A 19,175-nucleotide genomic window follows, 5' to 3' on the forward strand; every position below is an offset into this window, starting at 1 on the left:
TCAGTGTCTTATAGTTTTCTGCATACAGGTCTTTTGCCTGCTTAGGCAGGTTTATTCCTAGGTATTTTATTCTTTTGGTTGCAATGGTAAATGGGAGAGTTTCCCTAATTTCTCTTTCTGCTTTTTTGTTGTTAGTGTATAGGAATGCTAGAGATTTCTGTGCATTAATTTTGTATCCTGCTACTTTACTAAATTCATCAATTAGTGCTACCAGCTTTCTGGTAGCATCTTTAGGGTTTTCTATGTATAATATCGTGTCATCGGCAAAGAGTGACAATTTTACTTCTCTTCCAATTTGTATTCCTTTTATTTCGTTTTCTTCTCTGATTGCTGGGGCTAAAACTTCCAAAACTCTGTTGAATAACAGTGGTGACAGTGGGTACCCTTGTCTTGTTCCTGTCCTTAGAGGGAATGCTTTCAGCTTTTCAGCATTTAGAATGATGTTGGCTGTTGGTTTGTCATATACGGCTTTTATTATGCTGAGGAAATTTCCTTCTGTGCCCATTTTCTAAAGAGTTTTTATCATAAATGGATGTAAATTTTGTCAAAAGGTTTTTCTGCGTCTATTGAGATGATTATATGGTTTTTATCCTTCAATTTGTTAATATGATGTATCACACTGAATGATTTGCATATATTGAAGAATCCTTGCATCCCAGGGATAAACTCTAGTTGATCATGGTTTATGATCTTTTTAATGTGCTGTTGGATTCTGTTGGTTAGTATTTTGTGGAGGATTTCTGCATCTATGTTCATCAGTGATATCAGCCTGTAATGTTCTTTTTTTGTAACATCTTTGCCTGGTTTTGGTATCAAGGTGATGGTGGCCTCATAGAATGAGTTTGGAAGTGTTCCTCCTTCTGCTATATTTTGGAAGAGTTTGAGAAGGATAGGTGTTAGCTCTTCTCTGAATGTTAGATAGAATTTGCCTGTGAAGCCTTCTGGCCCTGGGCTTTTGTTGGTTGGGAGATTTTTAATCACTGCCTCAATTTCAGTACTTGTGATTGGTCTGTTCATAGTTTCTATTTCATCCTGGTTCAGTTTGGAAGATTGTACTTTTCTAAGAAGTTATCCATTTTTCTTCCAGGTTATCCAATTTATTGGCATATAGTTGCTTGTAGTAGTCTCTCAGGATCTTTTGTATTTCTGCAGTGTCAGTTGTTATTTCTCCTTTTTCATTTCTAATTCTGTTGATTTGCATCTTCTCCCTTTTTGTCCTCTTGAGTCTGGCTAATGGTTTATCAATTTTGTTTATCTTCTCAAAGAACCAGCTTTTAGTTTTACTGATCTTTGCTATTGTTCCCTTCATTTCTTTTTCATTTATTTCTGATCCTATCTTCATGATTTCTTTCCTTCTGCTCACTTTGGGGTTTTTTTGTTCTTCTTTCTCTAATTGTTTTAGGTGCAAGGTTAGGTTGTTTATTCGATCTTTTTCTTGTTTCTTGAGGTAGGACTGTATTGCTATAAACTTCCCTCTTAGAACCGCTTTTGCTGAGCCCCATAGGTTTTGGGTCATTGTATTTTCATTGTCATTTGTTTCTAGGTATTTTTTTATTTCCTCTTTGATTTCTTCAGTGATTTCTTGGTTGTTTAATAACATATTGTTTAACCTCCATGTGTTTGTATTTGTTATAGTTTTTTTCATGTAATTAATATCTAGTTTCATGGTGTTGTGGTTGGAGAAGATGCTTGATACGATTTCGATTTTCTTGAATTTACCGAGGCTTGATTTGTGACCCAAGACGTGATCTATCCTGGAGAATCTTCCATGTGCACTTACGAAGAAAGTGTATTCTGTACTTTCTGGATGGAATGTCCTATAAATATCAATTAAGTCGAGATGGGCTAATGTGTCATTTAAAGCTTATGTGTCTTTATTTATTTTCTGTGTGGATAATCTATCCATTGGTGTAAGTGGGGTGTTAAAGTCTCCTATTATTATTGTGTTACTGCCGATTTCCCCTTTGATGGCTGTTAGCATTTGCCTTACGTATTGAGGTGCTCCCATGTTGGGTGCATAGATATTTACAATTGTTATATCTTCTTGGATGGATCCCTTGATCATTACATAGTGTCCTTCCTTGTCTCTTGTAATAGTCTTTACTTTAAAGTCTAATTTGTCTGATATGAGTATCGCTACTCCAGCTTTCTTCTGACTTTCATTTACGTGGAATATCTTTTTCCATCCTCTTACTTTCAGTCTGTATGTGTCCCTAGGTCTGAAGTGGGTTTCTTGCAGACAGCATATAGAAGGGTCTTGTTTTTATATCCATTCAGCCAGTCTGTGTCTTTTGGTTGGAGCATTTGATCCATTTACTCTGAAGGGAATTATTGACATGTATGTTCCTATTACCATTTTCTTAATTGTTTTGGGTTTGTTTCTGTAGGTATCTTCCTTCTCTTGTGTTTCCTGCCTAGACGAGTTCCTTTAGCAATTGTTGTAAGGCTGGTTTGGTGGTGCGAATTCTCTTAAATTTTGCTTGTCTGTAAAGCTTTTGATTTCTCCATCAAATCTGAATGAGATTCTTGCTAGGTAGAGTATTCTTGGTTTTAGGTTTTTCTCTTTCAAGACATTCAGTATATCCTGCCACTCCCTTCTGGCCTGCAGTTTCTGCAGAGAGATCAGCTGTTTTCCTTATGGGTTTTCCCTTACATGTTATTTGATGCTTTTCTCTTGCTGCTTTTAATATTTTTTCTTTGTGTTTAATTTTTGTTATTTTAATTAATGTGTGCCTCGGTGTATTTCTCCTTGAGTTTATTCTGAATGGGGCTTTCTGTTCTTTGGACTTATTATTTCCTTTCCCATGTTGGGGAAGTTTTCCACTATAACCTCTTCAAATATTTTCTCAGACCCTTTCTGTTTTTCTTCTTCTGAGATGCCTATGATTTTAATGTTGGTGCACTTAATGTTGTCCCTGAGGTCTCTGAGACTGTCTTCCATTCTTTTTATTCTTTTTTCTTTTTCCTGCTCTGTGGCAGTTATTTCCACCATTTTATCTTCCTACTCACTTACTCGTTCTTCTGCCTCAGTTATCCTGCTGTTTATACCCTCTAGAGTATTTTTAATTTCAGTTATTGTGTTGTTCATTGCTGTCTGCTTGCTCTTTAGTTCTTCTGGTCCTTATTAAATGATTCTTGTATTTTCTCTATTTTGTTTTCGAGATTTTGGATCATCTTTACTATCATTACTCTGAATTCTTTTTCAGGCAATTTGCCTATCTCCTCTTCATTTGGTTGGTCTTGTGGGTTTTTATCTTGCTCCTTTGCCTGCAAGGGGTTTCTTTGTTTTCTCATTTTGTCTTATTTATAGTATCTGCTGTCTCCTTTCCCTATGCTGCCTAGTAGTAATTCCTCTTGTTTCTTCTATCTGCCCCCTGTGGTAGGGTTGGTCCAGTGTCTTCAGTAGGCTTCCTGGTGGGAGGGTATGGTGCCTGCTGTCTGGTGTGTGGATCTGAGTCTTTTCTCTCTGATGAGCAGGGCGACCATGTCAGGTGGTGTGTTTTAGGGTATCTGTGAGCTTAATATGACTTTAGGTAGTCTGTGTGCTGATGGGTGGGTTTGTGTTCCTGTCTTGCTTGTAGTTTGGTGTGAGGTATCCAGCGCTGACAGCTGCAGACAGCTGGGCGAAGCCAGGTCTTAGACTCTGATAGAAGGCTCTGTAGGAATCCTCTGCAGTGAGTGTTCCCTGTGGCTGAGGACTCTCTAGTGGTCTAGCATTCTGGATTCAGTGCTCCCTCCCCAGAGCCTACTACCTGACTTCTGGTCAAGTAATTCAGACTTCAGAGGTCGCTTCGAGCAATCAGGCAAGGTGGGTGGCTAGGTGCTTTCCATTAGCAGACTAGGAAGGGAAAAGCTGGCTTAAGCTTTTTCTAGTTGATACAATTTAAATTATCCTCAAAGCCATACCCCTCCAGCAGGAAAGCATCTGACTTCCCCTGTTGGACATTACTGCCAAGAGGCTACTGAAGAAGTGGCAGACTATAGAATGACACCATAGTTTCCCTGTCAGGTAAGTGTAAAGTACCCAGTCAGCCACCACACAGCAGACTTTGAATATACACTGAATATCTCTGGACCAGGACAACCCATACTGGGATACCAAATGGAATTTATCTAATAAAGTACCAGGAAAATGGAACGAGACTTTAAGAAATAAACTTTGTTTTCCACAGTACAAGGAGCATATAACGTTTCCCTTATTCTTTATATCAATTTTAAGACAGTACAGAAAGTTCAAAATCATATAAAAATAGGACCTAAGATTTATATCTAGACTACTGTATAAAATACTTCAAGTCACAATATTATGAATCAACTAGACTTCAAAAAAATGTATATATTTCAAGAACAAAACAGCAAAATATGTTATACCTCTGTTACAGTGGTATTATTTCCTGTACTTATGGTTACTCATTTATCAACAATTTAATGTAGCAAAGAAATTACATGGTTCACTACAATTTATATGACACTTTTAAAGAACACTTGCTTTCATTAATTGTACGGTCATCAGCCTCCTATGTCCAACTTAAATTTCTTACTAGCTCTCTTCTTTGCATCTACCTATATAATCTCCCAGAAAGGTCTCGTCCTACTCCAGCCTAGTGAGCCATGCTCTCCTTCTCACAGGGGGCACACATGTGTATACAGTGTACGCAGACATAAATGTACACTCAGTTCCTAGGCTAAGATCAGGAATTCTAAGCACACACAAAAAGAAAGGCAGAGGGTACGAGAGAAAGAAAGGAAAATCCTTGTGAATGAGGAAAAGGATTGGACAGAACTAGTAGAAGAAGTCCATAGCTTATGATGGGGTATTTGAAAAAAAGTAATAGGTTTCAGAGGTAAGACTAAGCAAAACAGATTTTAGGTATCAGAAAAGCAATGCACTTAAACCAACAATATCATCATTCTGGATTTATTACTCTTGTTCTTAAGTATAAAAAACTATGAGTCATTCAAGACTCTACCTGAAAATAACACTCAAAAAACTCTTTGGGAACCTCCTAGAATCAGTAATAAAATTTATTCTAATTACATCTTGATAAAACACTTATTGACAATAAACCAAGATTCAGAAAAGGTGACCCAGGTATGTGGATATTTAAAACTTTGTGTCTTTTTCCTGGATGAAATCAGGAAAAGATGGGGTTGGGGCGGCGGGGTGTGGAACACCTACAGGTCAAGTTCGGGAAGACTCTCTCATTATTTTCAAACAAGACTACAGAGGTCATCTATTCAACAGCATAAACAACTCTGGTCTAGTATGCCTAAATGGAATCCTAAACATACCGAAGGCTTTCACTTAAATTCCCGTCTTCTCAGACAGCAAAAATTAACGTCCAAGTATTCTGAACCTCCTCCTCATGCCATACATCTGGATTTAGTAGAGTTAGTTATCTCACCTCAAACAGCTAGGACTAAAAACTACTACATTCTTGGTTCTTTTACACTTTGGTTTTTCAGGTCATTCCATCAAAATTAAGGGTTAGTAGTACTTTTTTCCCTCTGGTTGTTTGAAAAAAAAAAAAAACACTCTCAGGTTTATTTCTGAACATAAGCAATAACTAACTCATCCTATCTCTACCCTCCTTCACCATCCAAGTCTATCTCCCCAACCTGTGCCCCCACCACCTATCAGTTTTTTTTTTTTTTTTTTTTTTTTTTTTTTTTTTTTTGTGGCACACGGGCTTAGTTGCTCCGCGGCATGTGGGATCTTCCTGGAGCTGGGATCGAACCCGTGACCTCTGCATTGGCAGGCGGATTCTTAACCACTGCGCCACCTAGGAAGCCCCACCTATCAGTTTTAAAACATTCTGTCTATACAGAAGTAAGATGATTTAACACAATAGTTTAATTTCCTCTATTCAAATGTAATCTCTGTGAGGTTAAGTATCACACCTAATTGTTCTTGTATTTAAGCACCTAAAAACATAGTCAAATATACTATTATTTAAAAACTCAACAGATTAAGAACATAAGCTCAAGGTGTCAGATTACCCAGAAGCATAACTTAACTTTATTTCACCCATGTGGAGCCAAATCTAGTCATCCTAAAGATTAATGCACATTTATTGACAAAATAAGGCTATGAAATTAGCAACCAATTCATTATATTTATGATAACACAACTTAAAGCTGTTTGCCACTGTGCTGCAAGAAACTTAACCAACAGGAGAAAATAATTTTGGTAAATACACACTGAGAATAATTTTAATAAAATTAAGGTGGTCTCCCCTAATACCAGTAATAAATATAATTTTGCAAAGTTTAATCATTCTTTTTTAATCCTATTTAGATCTCCAAAACCATTTATGTAATCAGACATTTTCTTTTCCTTTTTCAAGTTCACAGTAAATAGAAGAAAAGTACACTTCTGTTAAATTTGTTTGTTGATGGGTAAAATTACATCCACAATAAAGAGTTCAAAAGAGATAGCAGGACTTCCTAGGTGGCACAGTAGTTAAGAATCTGCCTGCCAATGCAGGGGACACGGGGTCGATCCCTGGTCCGGGAAGATACCACATGCCGCAGAGCAACTAAGCCCGTGCGCCACAACTATTGAGCCTGCGCTCTAGAGACCGTGAGCCACAACTATTGAGCCCACATGCCGCAACTACTGAAGCCCATGCGTCTAGAGCCTGTGCTCAACAACATGAGAAGCCACCACAATGAGGAGCCCGTGCACCACAATGAAGAGTAGCCTCTGCTCGCCACAACTAGAAAAAGCCCATGCACAGCAACAAAGACCCAACAGCCAATAAAAATTAATTAATTAATTATTTTTAAAAAGAAAAAAAATAAAAAGCCTGGAGAAATTAACAAAGAAAAAAAAAGATAGTGATACTATTCCTTTAATGTCTTCAACCTATTTTCTTTTGGTTTATAATTCAACAAACATGGCAGATTACTGTAAGATTTTAATTCAGAAATATACATTGTTATAACACCTTTAACCTAGAGCAGATATTTAATACTGAGAGGACTATTCTTCCTTAAGCATCCCCCAAAAGTGTATTTTTTATAAACTTTTAGAAGATAAAGGGGGTGATATAAATCTTTTTTTCCTAAAATGACTTCTTAGCATTTCAAATGAATTATAGAAAAGAGAAGGACATTAAGAGGAAGGTTTGAAGTAGGAAGAGTCTATTACACTAACAGATACAGAGAAAGCAAGGTGGGGCTTATGGATTAAAGAGCCTCAGGAAGTGAGAATGAAAAGGGCAAGCTCTACTCCCTAACACCATACACAAAAATAAACTCAAAATGGATTAAAGACCTAAATGTAAGGCCAGACGCTATAAAACTCCTAGAGGAAAACACAGGAAGAACACTCTCTGACATAAATCACAGCAACATCTTTTTTGACCCACCTCCTAAAGTAATGGAAATAAAAACAAAAATAAATAAGTGGGACCTAATGAAACTTCAAAGCTTCTGCACAGCAAAGGAAACTATAAGCAAGACAAGAAGACAACCCTCAGAATGGGAGAAAATATTTGCCAATGAAGCAACAGACAAAGGATTAATCTCCAAAATATATAAACAATTCATGCAGCTCAATATCAAAAAAACAAACAACCCAATCAAAAAATGGGCAGAGGACCTAAATAGGCATTTCTCCAGAGAAGACATACGGATAGCCAAGAAGCACATGAAAAGCTGCTCAACATCACTAATTATTAGAGAAATGCAAATCAACACTACAACGGGGTATCACCTCACACTGGTCAGAATGGGCATGATCAGAAAATCTACAAACAGCAAATGCTGGAGAGGGTGTGAAGAAAAGGGACCGCTCTCACACTGTTGGTGGGAATGTAAATTGATACAGCTACTATGGAGAACAGCATGGAGGTTCCTTGCAAAACTAAAAATAGAACTACCATATGACCCAGCAATCCCACTGCTGGGCATATACCCAGAGAACACCATAATTCATAAAGACACATGCACTCCAGTGTTCACTGCAACACTGTTTACAATAGCCAGGACATGGAAGCAACCTAAATGTCCATCAACAGATGAATGGATAAAGAAGATGTGGTACATATATATACAATGAAGTATTACTCAGCTGTAAAAAGGAACGAAATTGGGACATTTGTAGAGTCATGGATGGACTCAGAGACTGTCATACAGAGTGAAGTGAGTCCGAGAGAAAAACAAATATCATATACTAACACATATATGTGGAATACAGAAAAATGGTACAAATCAACCGGTTTGCAAGGCAGAAAGAGAGACACAGATGCAGAGAACAAACCTATGGACATCAAGTGGGAAAAGCGGTGGGGGGGTGAATTGGAAGATTGGGATTGCTATATATACATTACGAATAAGAAAAAAATATATCAAATTGTACACTTAAAAAAAAAAGACTTAGAGACCAAAAGAAAAAAAGAAAGAAAAGGGCGAGTTCTAAAAGGGGTGCTTAAAGAGCTCACACAACTAATAAACACATGTCCCACATAACTCCCATCCCGATAATAGACTCTCATAGCAATTTAAAGCTATTTCTAAGACTTTACTTTTTACTTTTGTATAGACTCCTAATCCTCTATCCACCAGCTGCTCTAACTTTAACCCTAATTTTTCAATGCCACCTATCAAACTCACAACAAGGGCTTCAGCACTTGGGTCATGGTCTTCTCTTCATGCGTGCCACCATCCTGCAGGTCCACGTCTATGTGGATTTCTTTCAATAAATATGTACTACAGTACTATATGACCCATGGTTGTTTGAATCCAAGGATGTAGAACCATGGATACAGAGGGCCGACTATAAAATTACACTGGAATTTTCAACTCCACAGAGGGTCAAGGCCCTAACCCCCGTGTAATTCAAGGGTCAACCATATTCTACACTGGTCTTCTATTGTAATATTACCTACTGCTTTCCCAGAAAACACTGGCTATACAACATTGCTCTGGGTATGACCATTGTTTTTTGTTTTTTTTTTAATATATTTATTTATTTTATTCGCTGCTTTGGGTCTTCATTGCTGCACACGGGCTTTCTCTAGTTGCTGTGAGTGGGGGCTACTCTTCATTGTGGTGCACAGGCTCCTCACTGTAGGGGCCTCTCTTGTTGTGGAGCACGGGCCCTAGGTGCGTGGGCTCCAATAGTTGTGGCACATGGGCTCAGTAGTTGTGGCTCACGGGCACTAGAGCACAGGCTCAATAGTTGTGGCGCATGGGCTTAGTTACTCCGCAGCATGTGGAATCCTCCCAGGGCAGGGCTCGAACCCGTGTCCCCTGCATTGGCAGGCAGACTCTTTACCACTGCGCCACCTAGGAAGTCCATGACCATTGTTCTTAAGTGTTTCTTCTGCATATCATACGAACGATAGCCACATTCCATGTGTTCATACAAACTTCATTTAAATACCCCACTATCCTCCACACATGTTCAACAAAGTAAGCAAGATTGATGGCACACCTGGTGGAAAACAAAGTAAAAAGCAAATAGATAGTCTGATCTCAGCCTAATCTATTCAAATACCTGGTTTATTTGAACCAATTTTATGAGCTAGCATGGAGAAAATATCCAGTTTCTCTATCAAGAAAGATACACTTGCCTATTTAACAGCCCATATTTTTTCACATCTCTGAAAACAGTACATATCTTACAACTGATGATATAGCATATTTTAACTGGCAGAGGTCTCTCTAATCCAGTGGTACATAAAATAGGGGCATGGTCTTACAATTAGTAGCATCTTCTTTGGTAAAACAAGGTACAGAAAACATGGTTCTGGGTGAACAAGAGAATTCTCTGATAACCTTCTGAAATTTCATCACTTAAAACTGCAGAACAAAATACCACAGTCCCCAACTTATAATGGTTCTACAATTTTTCAACTGTACGACAGTACAGAAGTGATACACATTCACTAGAAACTGTACTTCGAGTTTTGAATTCTGAGCTTTTCCCCTTTTCCCAGATTAGCAAAATACGGATGATACTCTTTTTGTGATGCTGGCAGTGGCTCCGGGTCAGCCATGTCATCATGAAAGTAAACAACTCATACACTTACAGCTGTTAGGTACCGACGCAGCCATTCTGCTTCTCACTTTTGAAACAGTACTATATAAATTACATAAGCTATTCAACACTTGATTACAAAATAATCAAGTTGGATGATCAAGCTTTGTGTTGGATGATTCTGTCCTATCGCAAGCTAATGTAGATGTTCTGAGCACATTTAAGGTAGGCTAGCCTAGGCTATGATGTTTGGTAGGTTGGATTATTAAATGCATTTTTTCCTTACTATATTTTCAACTTACAGTGGGTTTATCAGGCAGTAACCATATCACAAGTTAAGGAAGATCTCTATGCACCAGAAGCACACCTATGATTATATGATTTGTTCCCATGTATTTGTCTGCAGAATCTTAAGCCCTAGCAAGAATGCCAGAACCGATGAGTTTAAGGCTTCGCTAAGGTGACTTCTGCAAGTATTTGTAAAACCATACCCAATTACTTAGATAACAGGATTATGCCACATGTTAGGATTAGTTACTCTGTGACTCTACAATCAAATCAAGCTCTTCAATACGTCATCTGTACCCTGTGAAGTCATCACCACAGATTAAATATTCTATGACTAAATATTATACAATATACATTCAAACATATTTACTACTGCTGTAAGTAGTAAAGCACATAAAATAAGGAGCCCCAAGTCCATTCTCCTAGAAATTTTACAAATTATTTTAAAATTTCATTGCAATCCTTCAACAATGACACACTTTTTTAATATTTTACTTTTGGTAAGATTGGCTCTGTCTGGGGTATAAAAATGACTAGATGTGTATTCAATAACCAAGAAATCCAATCTAACTAAAAAATGGATGTCCCTGGTTTTCCTAACCCACTCCAAAAGATTACATTTTCACAACCATGTCTCAAAGTCCATTCTAATTTATAATCATCTTTTCAGTTCTTGGAGGAGAATTGAAACATATTGCAGATTTTAAGAAAGTATGGAATTGTTAATTATCTACTCTTCAAACAATGTGATGAGGGTAGTGAATTTTTTTTTCTTTAGGGGGAAAGAAAAGATGTACTATAAAAGCTACTTTTCAATTCATGTGGGAATCTCCTGGCAGTCCAGTGGTTAGGACTACACACTTTCACTGCAAAGGGCATGGGTTCAATCCCTGGTTGGGGAACTAAGATCTTGTAAGCCACAGCCAAATACATAAAAAAAATAAAATAAAATAAAAATAAATAAACTCTTGTGCTGAAACTAAGCACTCTCTATCATTTCAACAATCAAAGGTTCACTCAATTTTCTATGCAACTGGAAAGGGCAAAAGCTATTATTTAACTTCAGTCTTTCATTTTAAAATTCTAATAAAACTATAAGTCAGACAATACCGAAGTATTCACTCGCACTGATGAGAGTTACACACTTCAGAAAAAGTGTTCAGTTGAATTTGAAAACACTTGTGTAATAAGTCAATCCTGTGCCTTTGTTAACCTGTAGTAAATTCACAACCACAGTTGGTTAGAATACTTAATCTATCAGGAAAGAAACTGCCTCCTAATCACTTTATAAGTCAATAATTCTTTTTTTCTTCTGAATCTACTAATACTATCTCCTGAATGTTAATTGCAAAAAAAGAAAAAAAAAATGTAAGCTGCTATACTGAGGAAACATATAGAAATTTCCCCATATTACAATTGTGAGTCCATAGAAATGTTTTAAATATATTTGGCACCAGATAAAATGATTTCTTCATGTTTCAGTGAACAAGATTTACTACCCCAAAAGAAGTTTCCTGGGACAATAAATCTTGAAGCTCGCAATACAAAAGCAATTAAGGGTTCTCTTTATTATGCAGTACTGTGATTTTCTTAAATTCTCCTCTGAAATGGTAAATGAATGAGACTGAAAGGATCCATCAGGCCATATTCAATTTCAATGATGAACGACATACTATTAGACGAGAGAATACAAAACTGAGCACCAGAAATATGAATATACATAAAGTTAGCCTCATTTCATCTGGCATCTGCCTTTAAAGCAAAATAGTCTCACCATTATATCTGTAATTACATAAAAAAATTAGGCATAATCATTGAAAACCTCTATGTGTGAAGAGTAGTTCTTCACATTTAAGCAAAAGTTTTTTCTTCTCTTCAACCACAGTTGCAATAACAAACTCTCAAAGGTACTTTTTCTTTTACTATGATACAAACAATACACTATTAAAGTCACATAACACTTGTATTTATAAATAACACACCTTATGGCTAGATTTTCTTTATGAACTACTAGTCTTAGACAAACACTTAAGAACTATAAATTTATATTTAAGGATAAAATAAGAAAAGAGAGAAAAGTAAGGCATTACCTAGAAAATAAATCTGAATGCCAGATGAAATACATACCTATCTAGCAAAGCATGCAAGAAAATAATAGATGAGTATTTATAAAATCCTTATTAAACTAGATGAGTATATGCCCTTCAAAAATTAAATATAGTAAAAAAAAAAACAAAAAAAAAATACACAGGTTTTGTGATTTTCTGTTTAATCCTTTCAATAGTTATTAGAGAAGAGATGTTCACATTTACTAATTTTTCATCCTACATAGCAAATATTTTACTTTCAAAACAGTAATAAACAAATCATTGTAAAAATATTTTCCACAGAATCTTAATGAAGCAGTCAAACTGGATATGAGAAAGTCAAATGATTCCAAGTAGAGAAAAGCAATAAATTTATTGCTAGAAACTTTTAAGAGATTATTAGGTCTTTTTTTCTTTTTCCTTTCCTTTCCTTTCTTTTTTTTTTTTTTTTTTTTTTTGAGTGTGTGAGATGAAAGAGGAAGATGGAGTCTTGCTTATTTTTTTAATCAAGCATAATTTCCTAAAATCATTCAAGAACGATTTCTTGCATGGTCTTTGACTAAATCCTAACTACATACAACCCTGCAAGGAACACTACCATACTACCTGCAATGGAGTAGAGAGAGGAAGACAACCAGGAAATGAAGGAAAACAACTTAGTAGAAATAACTTAGCAGAAACAGAACTTTGCAAATGGTAGATAATCCAAGTTCAGGCTTAGTCATATTAAAGAAAAAATGGGGTGTTTACCAAAGAAGATGGCTATGAGTGTGTGGTGGCAGGAGGCAGATGAAAAGTCTCTGTACCTTCCTTTCAATTTTGTTGTGAACCTAAAACTGCTTTAAAAAAATAGTCTTTTCAAAAAATAAATTAATAATAATAATATACTAAGACTAAGTAGGACTTATCCCAGGTACAAAAGAAAGCTTCAGTGTTAAGACATTATTTCCATTTAATTCACAAAATAAACAAATCTAAGCAGGGGAAAAAAAAATTCTATCTGTAGTAGATAAAAAGCCATTTGACAACACTGAACATCTATTCTTGATTAAAAGTAAAATGACTCAGTAAAATAGAACCAAACATACAATTGTTTAATCTGATAAAATAGATTTCAGACTCAAAGACAATATACTATACTTTAAAGAAATACTAGAAGCATCCCCACTCAAATCAGGAACAAGACAAGGATCTCTATAACTATTACTACAACTTAAAATTGTACTTGTCTATAACTGAATTAGACGAGAAAAAAATTAACGTATGAAAAATCTAAAGGGTAAAACAATGTCAATTTACACCTAGTATGACTGGATACCCAGAAAATCCAAGAGAATCAACTGAAAAATAATTATAAAAAAGAACAAAATGGAGCAAGAGAATTCGATGAAAATGCAAAGACCTAGAAGAGCCCAAAAAAACAAAACAACTTCAAAAAAGAAGTACAAAGTTGGAAGATTAAGTCTGCCTGATTTCAAGATTTATTATAAACAAAAGTGATCCAGACAGTACTACCACAAAGACAGATAAAACAGATCAAAGGCATAGAACAGAGCATCTAGCAATAGCTCCACATATACATGACAAATTATTTTTTACAAAGATACAAAAGAAATTCATGAAAAAAAGGACCACCTCTTCAATATTTGGTGACAGAAACAACTGGATATCCGTATGCAAAACAAACACCTATCAACAGGCTGCAAACAACCCAAATGTCTATGACTATGGATTAGTTAAGTAAATTACAGTACAATGATAAGATGGGAATCTGTGCATCTATGAAAAACAGATTGAAGGAGATTTCCATGTACCAGAACTGGGGCAAGGGGACTCAAGAGAAATTGTTAAGTAAAAAAATCGAGTCCTCGAAGCAACGGACAAAGGATTAATCTCCAAAATATATAAGCAGCTCATGCAGCTTAATACCAAAAAAGCAAATAACCCAATCCACAAATGGGCGGAAGACCTAAATAGACATTTCTTCAAAGAAGACATACAGACAGCCAACAAACACATGAAAAGCTGCTCAACATCACTAATCATTAGAGAAATGCAAGTCAAAGCCACAATGAGGTATCACTTCATATCGGTCAGAATGGCCATAATCAAAAACCCTAGAAGCAATAAATGCTGGAGAGGGTGTGGAGAAAAGGGAACTCTCCTGCACTGTTGGTGGGAATGTAAGTTGATACAGCCACTATGGAAAACAGTTTGGAGGTTCCTTAAAAAGCTAAAAATAGAACTACCATGTGATCCAGTAATCCCACTACTGGGCATATACCCAAAGAAAACCATAATCCAAAAAGAAACATGTACCATAATGTTCATTGCAGCACTATTTACAATAGCCAGGACATGGAAGCAACCTAAATGCCCATCAACAGATGAATGGATAAAGAAGATGTGGCACATATCTACAATGGAATATTTACTCAGTCATAAAAAGGAATGAAATGGAACTATATGTAATGAGGTGGATAGACCTAGAGTCTGTCATACAGAGTGAAGCAAGCCAGAAAGAGAAAAACATACTGTATGCTAACTCATATATACGGAATCTGAAAAAAAAAAAAAAAGGTACTGATGAACCCAGTGACAGGACAAGAATAAGGATGCAGATGCAGAGAATGGACTGGAGGACACGGGGTTGGGGGGGCAGGGGGCGAAGGGGAAGCTGGGATGAAGTGAGAGAGCAGCACAGACATATATATACTACCAACTGCAAAATAGATAGCTAGTGGGAAGTTGCTGTATAACAAAGGGAGATCAACTCGCTGATGGGTGATGCCTTGGAGGGCTGGAATGGGGAGGGTGGGGGGGAGTCACGGGAGGGAGGAGATATGGGGATATGTGTATAAATACAGCTGATACACTTTGGTGTACCTCATAAGCTGGTACAAGAGTGTAAAGCAATTATATTCCAATAAAGAGCTTAAAAAAAAAATCGAGTCCAGAAAAGGGTGTTAAGAATCACCTCTCAGGTAAGGGTGGTAAGAATATAAAAAATGTATTTGCTTACATATGCATAAAGAAATTCTGATGGATATACTGGATGCTAATAGCAATGGTTACTCCTCAGAGAAGATGATAAATAGAAACTACCTGGTGTCTGACTTTTAAAATTTTGTTAACCATATTTAATCTATTCAAATAATTCTTTTTTAACTAGCCTTCAAACTGGAAATGCAAATGAAATTGTAATTTAAGAAACTGCTACTTGTTATTACTATTTAGGATGCTGTATTCTAACATCCACGTGTGTACATTAAGTTAAAAACTGAACAACTCATTATCCCTTCACTAGTTTGATGGATCAAATCAGACAAAATGAAGAGGTTGTTTATAGAGCTATGTTAATAAAGTCCTAAAATCAAAATTATCTTCAAGATTTTATAAATAGACAGAAATGAAATTCTACTGTTTTCTACCAAAAAGTATGCATTTTTCAGAGTTGTAAACTTTGTTTAAAACTACATAAAAACTAGCCCTCCTCATAAAAATGATACGTACGTTCCTGACAAATGCTGTATCATTCATAATATTGCTATTCTACAATTCCCATTAGCAAAGATAAAAATAATAAGACTCTCTAGAGCAATAATTTGTCAACCGCAGCTTCTATTCTATAACTGGTGTTACTATGGTCTAACCCTTCAGACCAAGTCTGCTGCAAAATGTGCTTTCCCTCTGTATTCTACAACTTGACATTCAGGTAAGAGAAATTGAGAACAAAAAATAACAGGAAAAACTGAAAAGGGGGAAGAGGTGACTTATAGTTAAAATTCCAAATATTAGAACTGCTTTTAAAAAAAGAACTTCCTATGATGATTTCAAAGGGGGTTATATAAGCTAACTGTGAAGGAAAAAAAGTAAGAGCGTCATGTTTTTCTAGTGAAAAACTACATGAAAAGTTGTTCAGCATAACTACTTCGGATCCCTAAAGAACAATTTTGTAAGCATTTCTAAGCAGCACTGATTCTGACTAATAAAACTACACTGAGACACATTTTCTTACATGCTGAACTTTGAATTATGACAGCACAAGCTGTCAAAATAGTTTTTTTTTAAAGCGAATGCAAACTGAAAGAATTTGGCTTCTGCCCAACTTTTATACTGCATTAATAACTTAGGAAATATTTCCACAAGAGTACATAGCTCCAATTAGCAGATTTCTACAAAGGGTGTGGCCCATGTTAAGTGTTAACATTATCCTTCCCCTACTAACTGGGTAGGGCACAGAAGTGTACGGCTTTTTCAGGCACCACTATAATATTCCTGCTGCCAAAACAGACACAAAAGGCAAGCAGTGAACTATGGGAAGCCCATGGCACCAGAAGTCAACCAACAGTTCCATGCCAAGCAGGCATTATGCAGAGTATTAATGAAAGCAGAATGATAACTTTGTATTTGTTGAGAAAAAAGATAGGCATTCAACAGTGCTAAGATTACTGCTAATACAACATCCAAGTGCTAATACCAAGTTGAGTGCACTTGAGTAGAAGCAGTTAAAATACAACAGAAATTTACATCATCTAACATGTGAGATTACACTAGAAAAAAGTTTAAAACGTGTAATTGCTTATGTTGCTATATTTTCTATATTATTCTATTATAAAAACCCCTCCTCCAAAATATAACAATTCCACGGTACATCTTTTTTTTTTAAATAAATTTATTTATTTATTTAATTGGCTGTGTTGGGTCTTCGTTGCTGCACACGGGCTTTCTCTAGTTGTGGCGAGGGGGGGGGCTACTCTTCGTTGTGGTGTGTGGGCTTCTCACTGCGGTGGCTTCTCTTGTTGTAGAGCACGGGCTCTAGGCACGTGGGCTTCAGTAGTTGCAGCACATGGGCTCAACAGTTGCGGCTCACGGGCTCTAGAGCGCAGGCTCAGTAGTTGTGGTGCACGGGCTTAGTTGCTCCGTGGCATGTGGTATCTTCCTGGGGCAGGGATCGAACCCATGTCCCCTGCATTGACAGGCAGATTCTTACCCACTGCGCCACCTAGGAAGTCCCTCCACAGTACATCTTTACTGTCAAATACTATGCAGCAGTTACAAAGCTCTTTGCATGACATGGAAATATTTCCAAGTTGCATTGTTAAGTGAAATAAGCCCCAGATTTTCAGTGTCAAAACAACAAAAATAAATAAAACTTTCCATGTGTATGCATATACATATACATGTAAATTAATTTTTTAAATTAAGACTATGTACTAAACACTGTTGACCTTCAGAAGGCCTAACATGATTTTCACTCTGTATAATTCTATACTGTTTGCAGCTTTTTAAAAAACATAATATGAATCAACAGCCATTAATCAAAAACTATTATGAGAGACAAGGAAGTAACCTAAGTTTCTATCACTAAGAATCTTACTAAAATAAAATAAACAATAAGGACCTACTGTAGAGCACAGGGAACTATATTCAATATCATGTAATAACCTATAAAGGAAAAGTCTCTGAAAAGGAATATTCTTTTTCAGATTCACTTCCATTATATATACTGGAATTGATATTTTTATCTGAATTACTTGGCTGTTACACCTGAAACTAACACAACATTGTAAATCGACTATACTTCTATTTAAAAAAAGAAAGAAAAAGAAAAGAATCTTGCTAAACAGCAGACTTGAGAATTAAACATATTTGTCCAAAATTGTGCTATATTCAATTCAAGTAATTTCTGGAAAAATCAAGACAAGTAGTGCTTAAAATGTCATTCATGTTCCTTTTGCAAGCTGAATTCTGATACACTGTAAGTACTAATTAGAAAACTTTACCTTTCTTGAAGCATAGATGTCAAAAAATGGCTTATTTCTGACACTAAATGGTTCCTGTGTTTTGTCAATGAGACCCGTCTTCATTTTTTCATGTCGAGGATTTATTATTTCTCGTTCTATACACTGCAGACGAATATTAAAATCGCAATCTCCAACCGGCTGTGCCTGAATTAAACGAGACAATTATTTAAATTTCAGCTAAACTAGAAACTATTTTATCAGCATAATTATCAAGGCTGTCACACTATTCACAGCAGTCTATATAAACAGCATCCTTTGGAGTCGCCCAGTGCACAGCCTGCACAACCATATATGCCAGCCCTGATAATGAGACTAATGACAAAAGCACATCTAAACATGCAAACATACACACACACACAGTTACTTATTTTCATTATAAACATATAAAAGAGTATGGGAAAATGGTATAGATCTACTCAAATATAAATTGATTCAAAGTTTTCACATCTGAATTAAAGTATTAGTATACTCACTAATCATTTTTATTACTTACATGAATTAGTAAAAACCGGTGTAAAAACTAAAATCCAGGTAGTCAGGAAAGTATAAGCAAACAACACACCAAAATAAGCAAAACAGTTGCCGATGATGTTTTTTGTTGCTTAAAGTGCTAACACTTTACAGTCTTCAAGAAATAGAAGATATTTATTAAACAGATACACTCTCGACTCTAAAAACTAATATAGAACAAAGTTTATGCAATATAATCAAAAAAAGAAAGTTATCTTCTTCCCCATGTGTATATATTATGGTATATATGTATTATGGTGTATATATACATGGTGTGTATTATTTATATTATGGTGTGTATACACGAGGGAGAGTCAAAAATCATCTGCACTCTGGCTGTAGAATTTATTTTAACTTTTAGAAAAGACGAACATATTTTTCAACATAGTCTCCTTGCTTTTCAATACACTTTGACCATCTGTCAACAAGCTTTCACATTCTCTCACTAAAAACTGTCTTAGGCTGAGCTGCAAGCCATGAATGCACCGCTGTCTT

At 36.0% G+C, this 19,175-nt stretch overlaps 1 protein-coding gene across 2 annotated transcripts in view; it reads right to left on the minus strand.

Annotated features, from left to right (window-relative positions):
• The window catches only part of RNGTT (RNA guanylyltransferase and 5'-phosphatase), a 219,499-nt gene that overhangs the window by 117,190 nt on the left and 83,134 nt on the right, over positions 1-19,175 (minus strand). For both annotated transcript variants that reach the window (XM_057738725.1, XM_057738726.1), the window contains exon 11: positions 18,150-18,314. In XM_057738725.1, coding sequence (XP_057594708.1) covers positions 18,150-18,314 — 165 coding nt within the window. The remainder of the gene's footprint in view (positions 1-18,149; positions 18,315-19,175) is intronic.

The sequence above is a fragment of the Hippopotamus amphibius genome, chromosome 6, assembly GCF_030028045.1.
Source record: "Hippopotamus amphibius kiboko isolate mHipAmp2 chromosome 6, mHipAmp2.hap2, whole genome shotgun sequence".
Taxonomy (NCBI): domain Eukaryota; kingdom Metazoa; phylum Chordata; class Mammalia; order Artiodactyla; family Hippopotamidae; genus Hippopotamus; species Hippopotamus amphibius.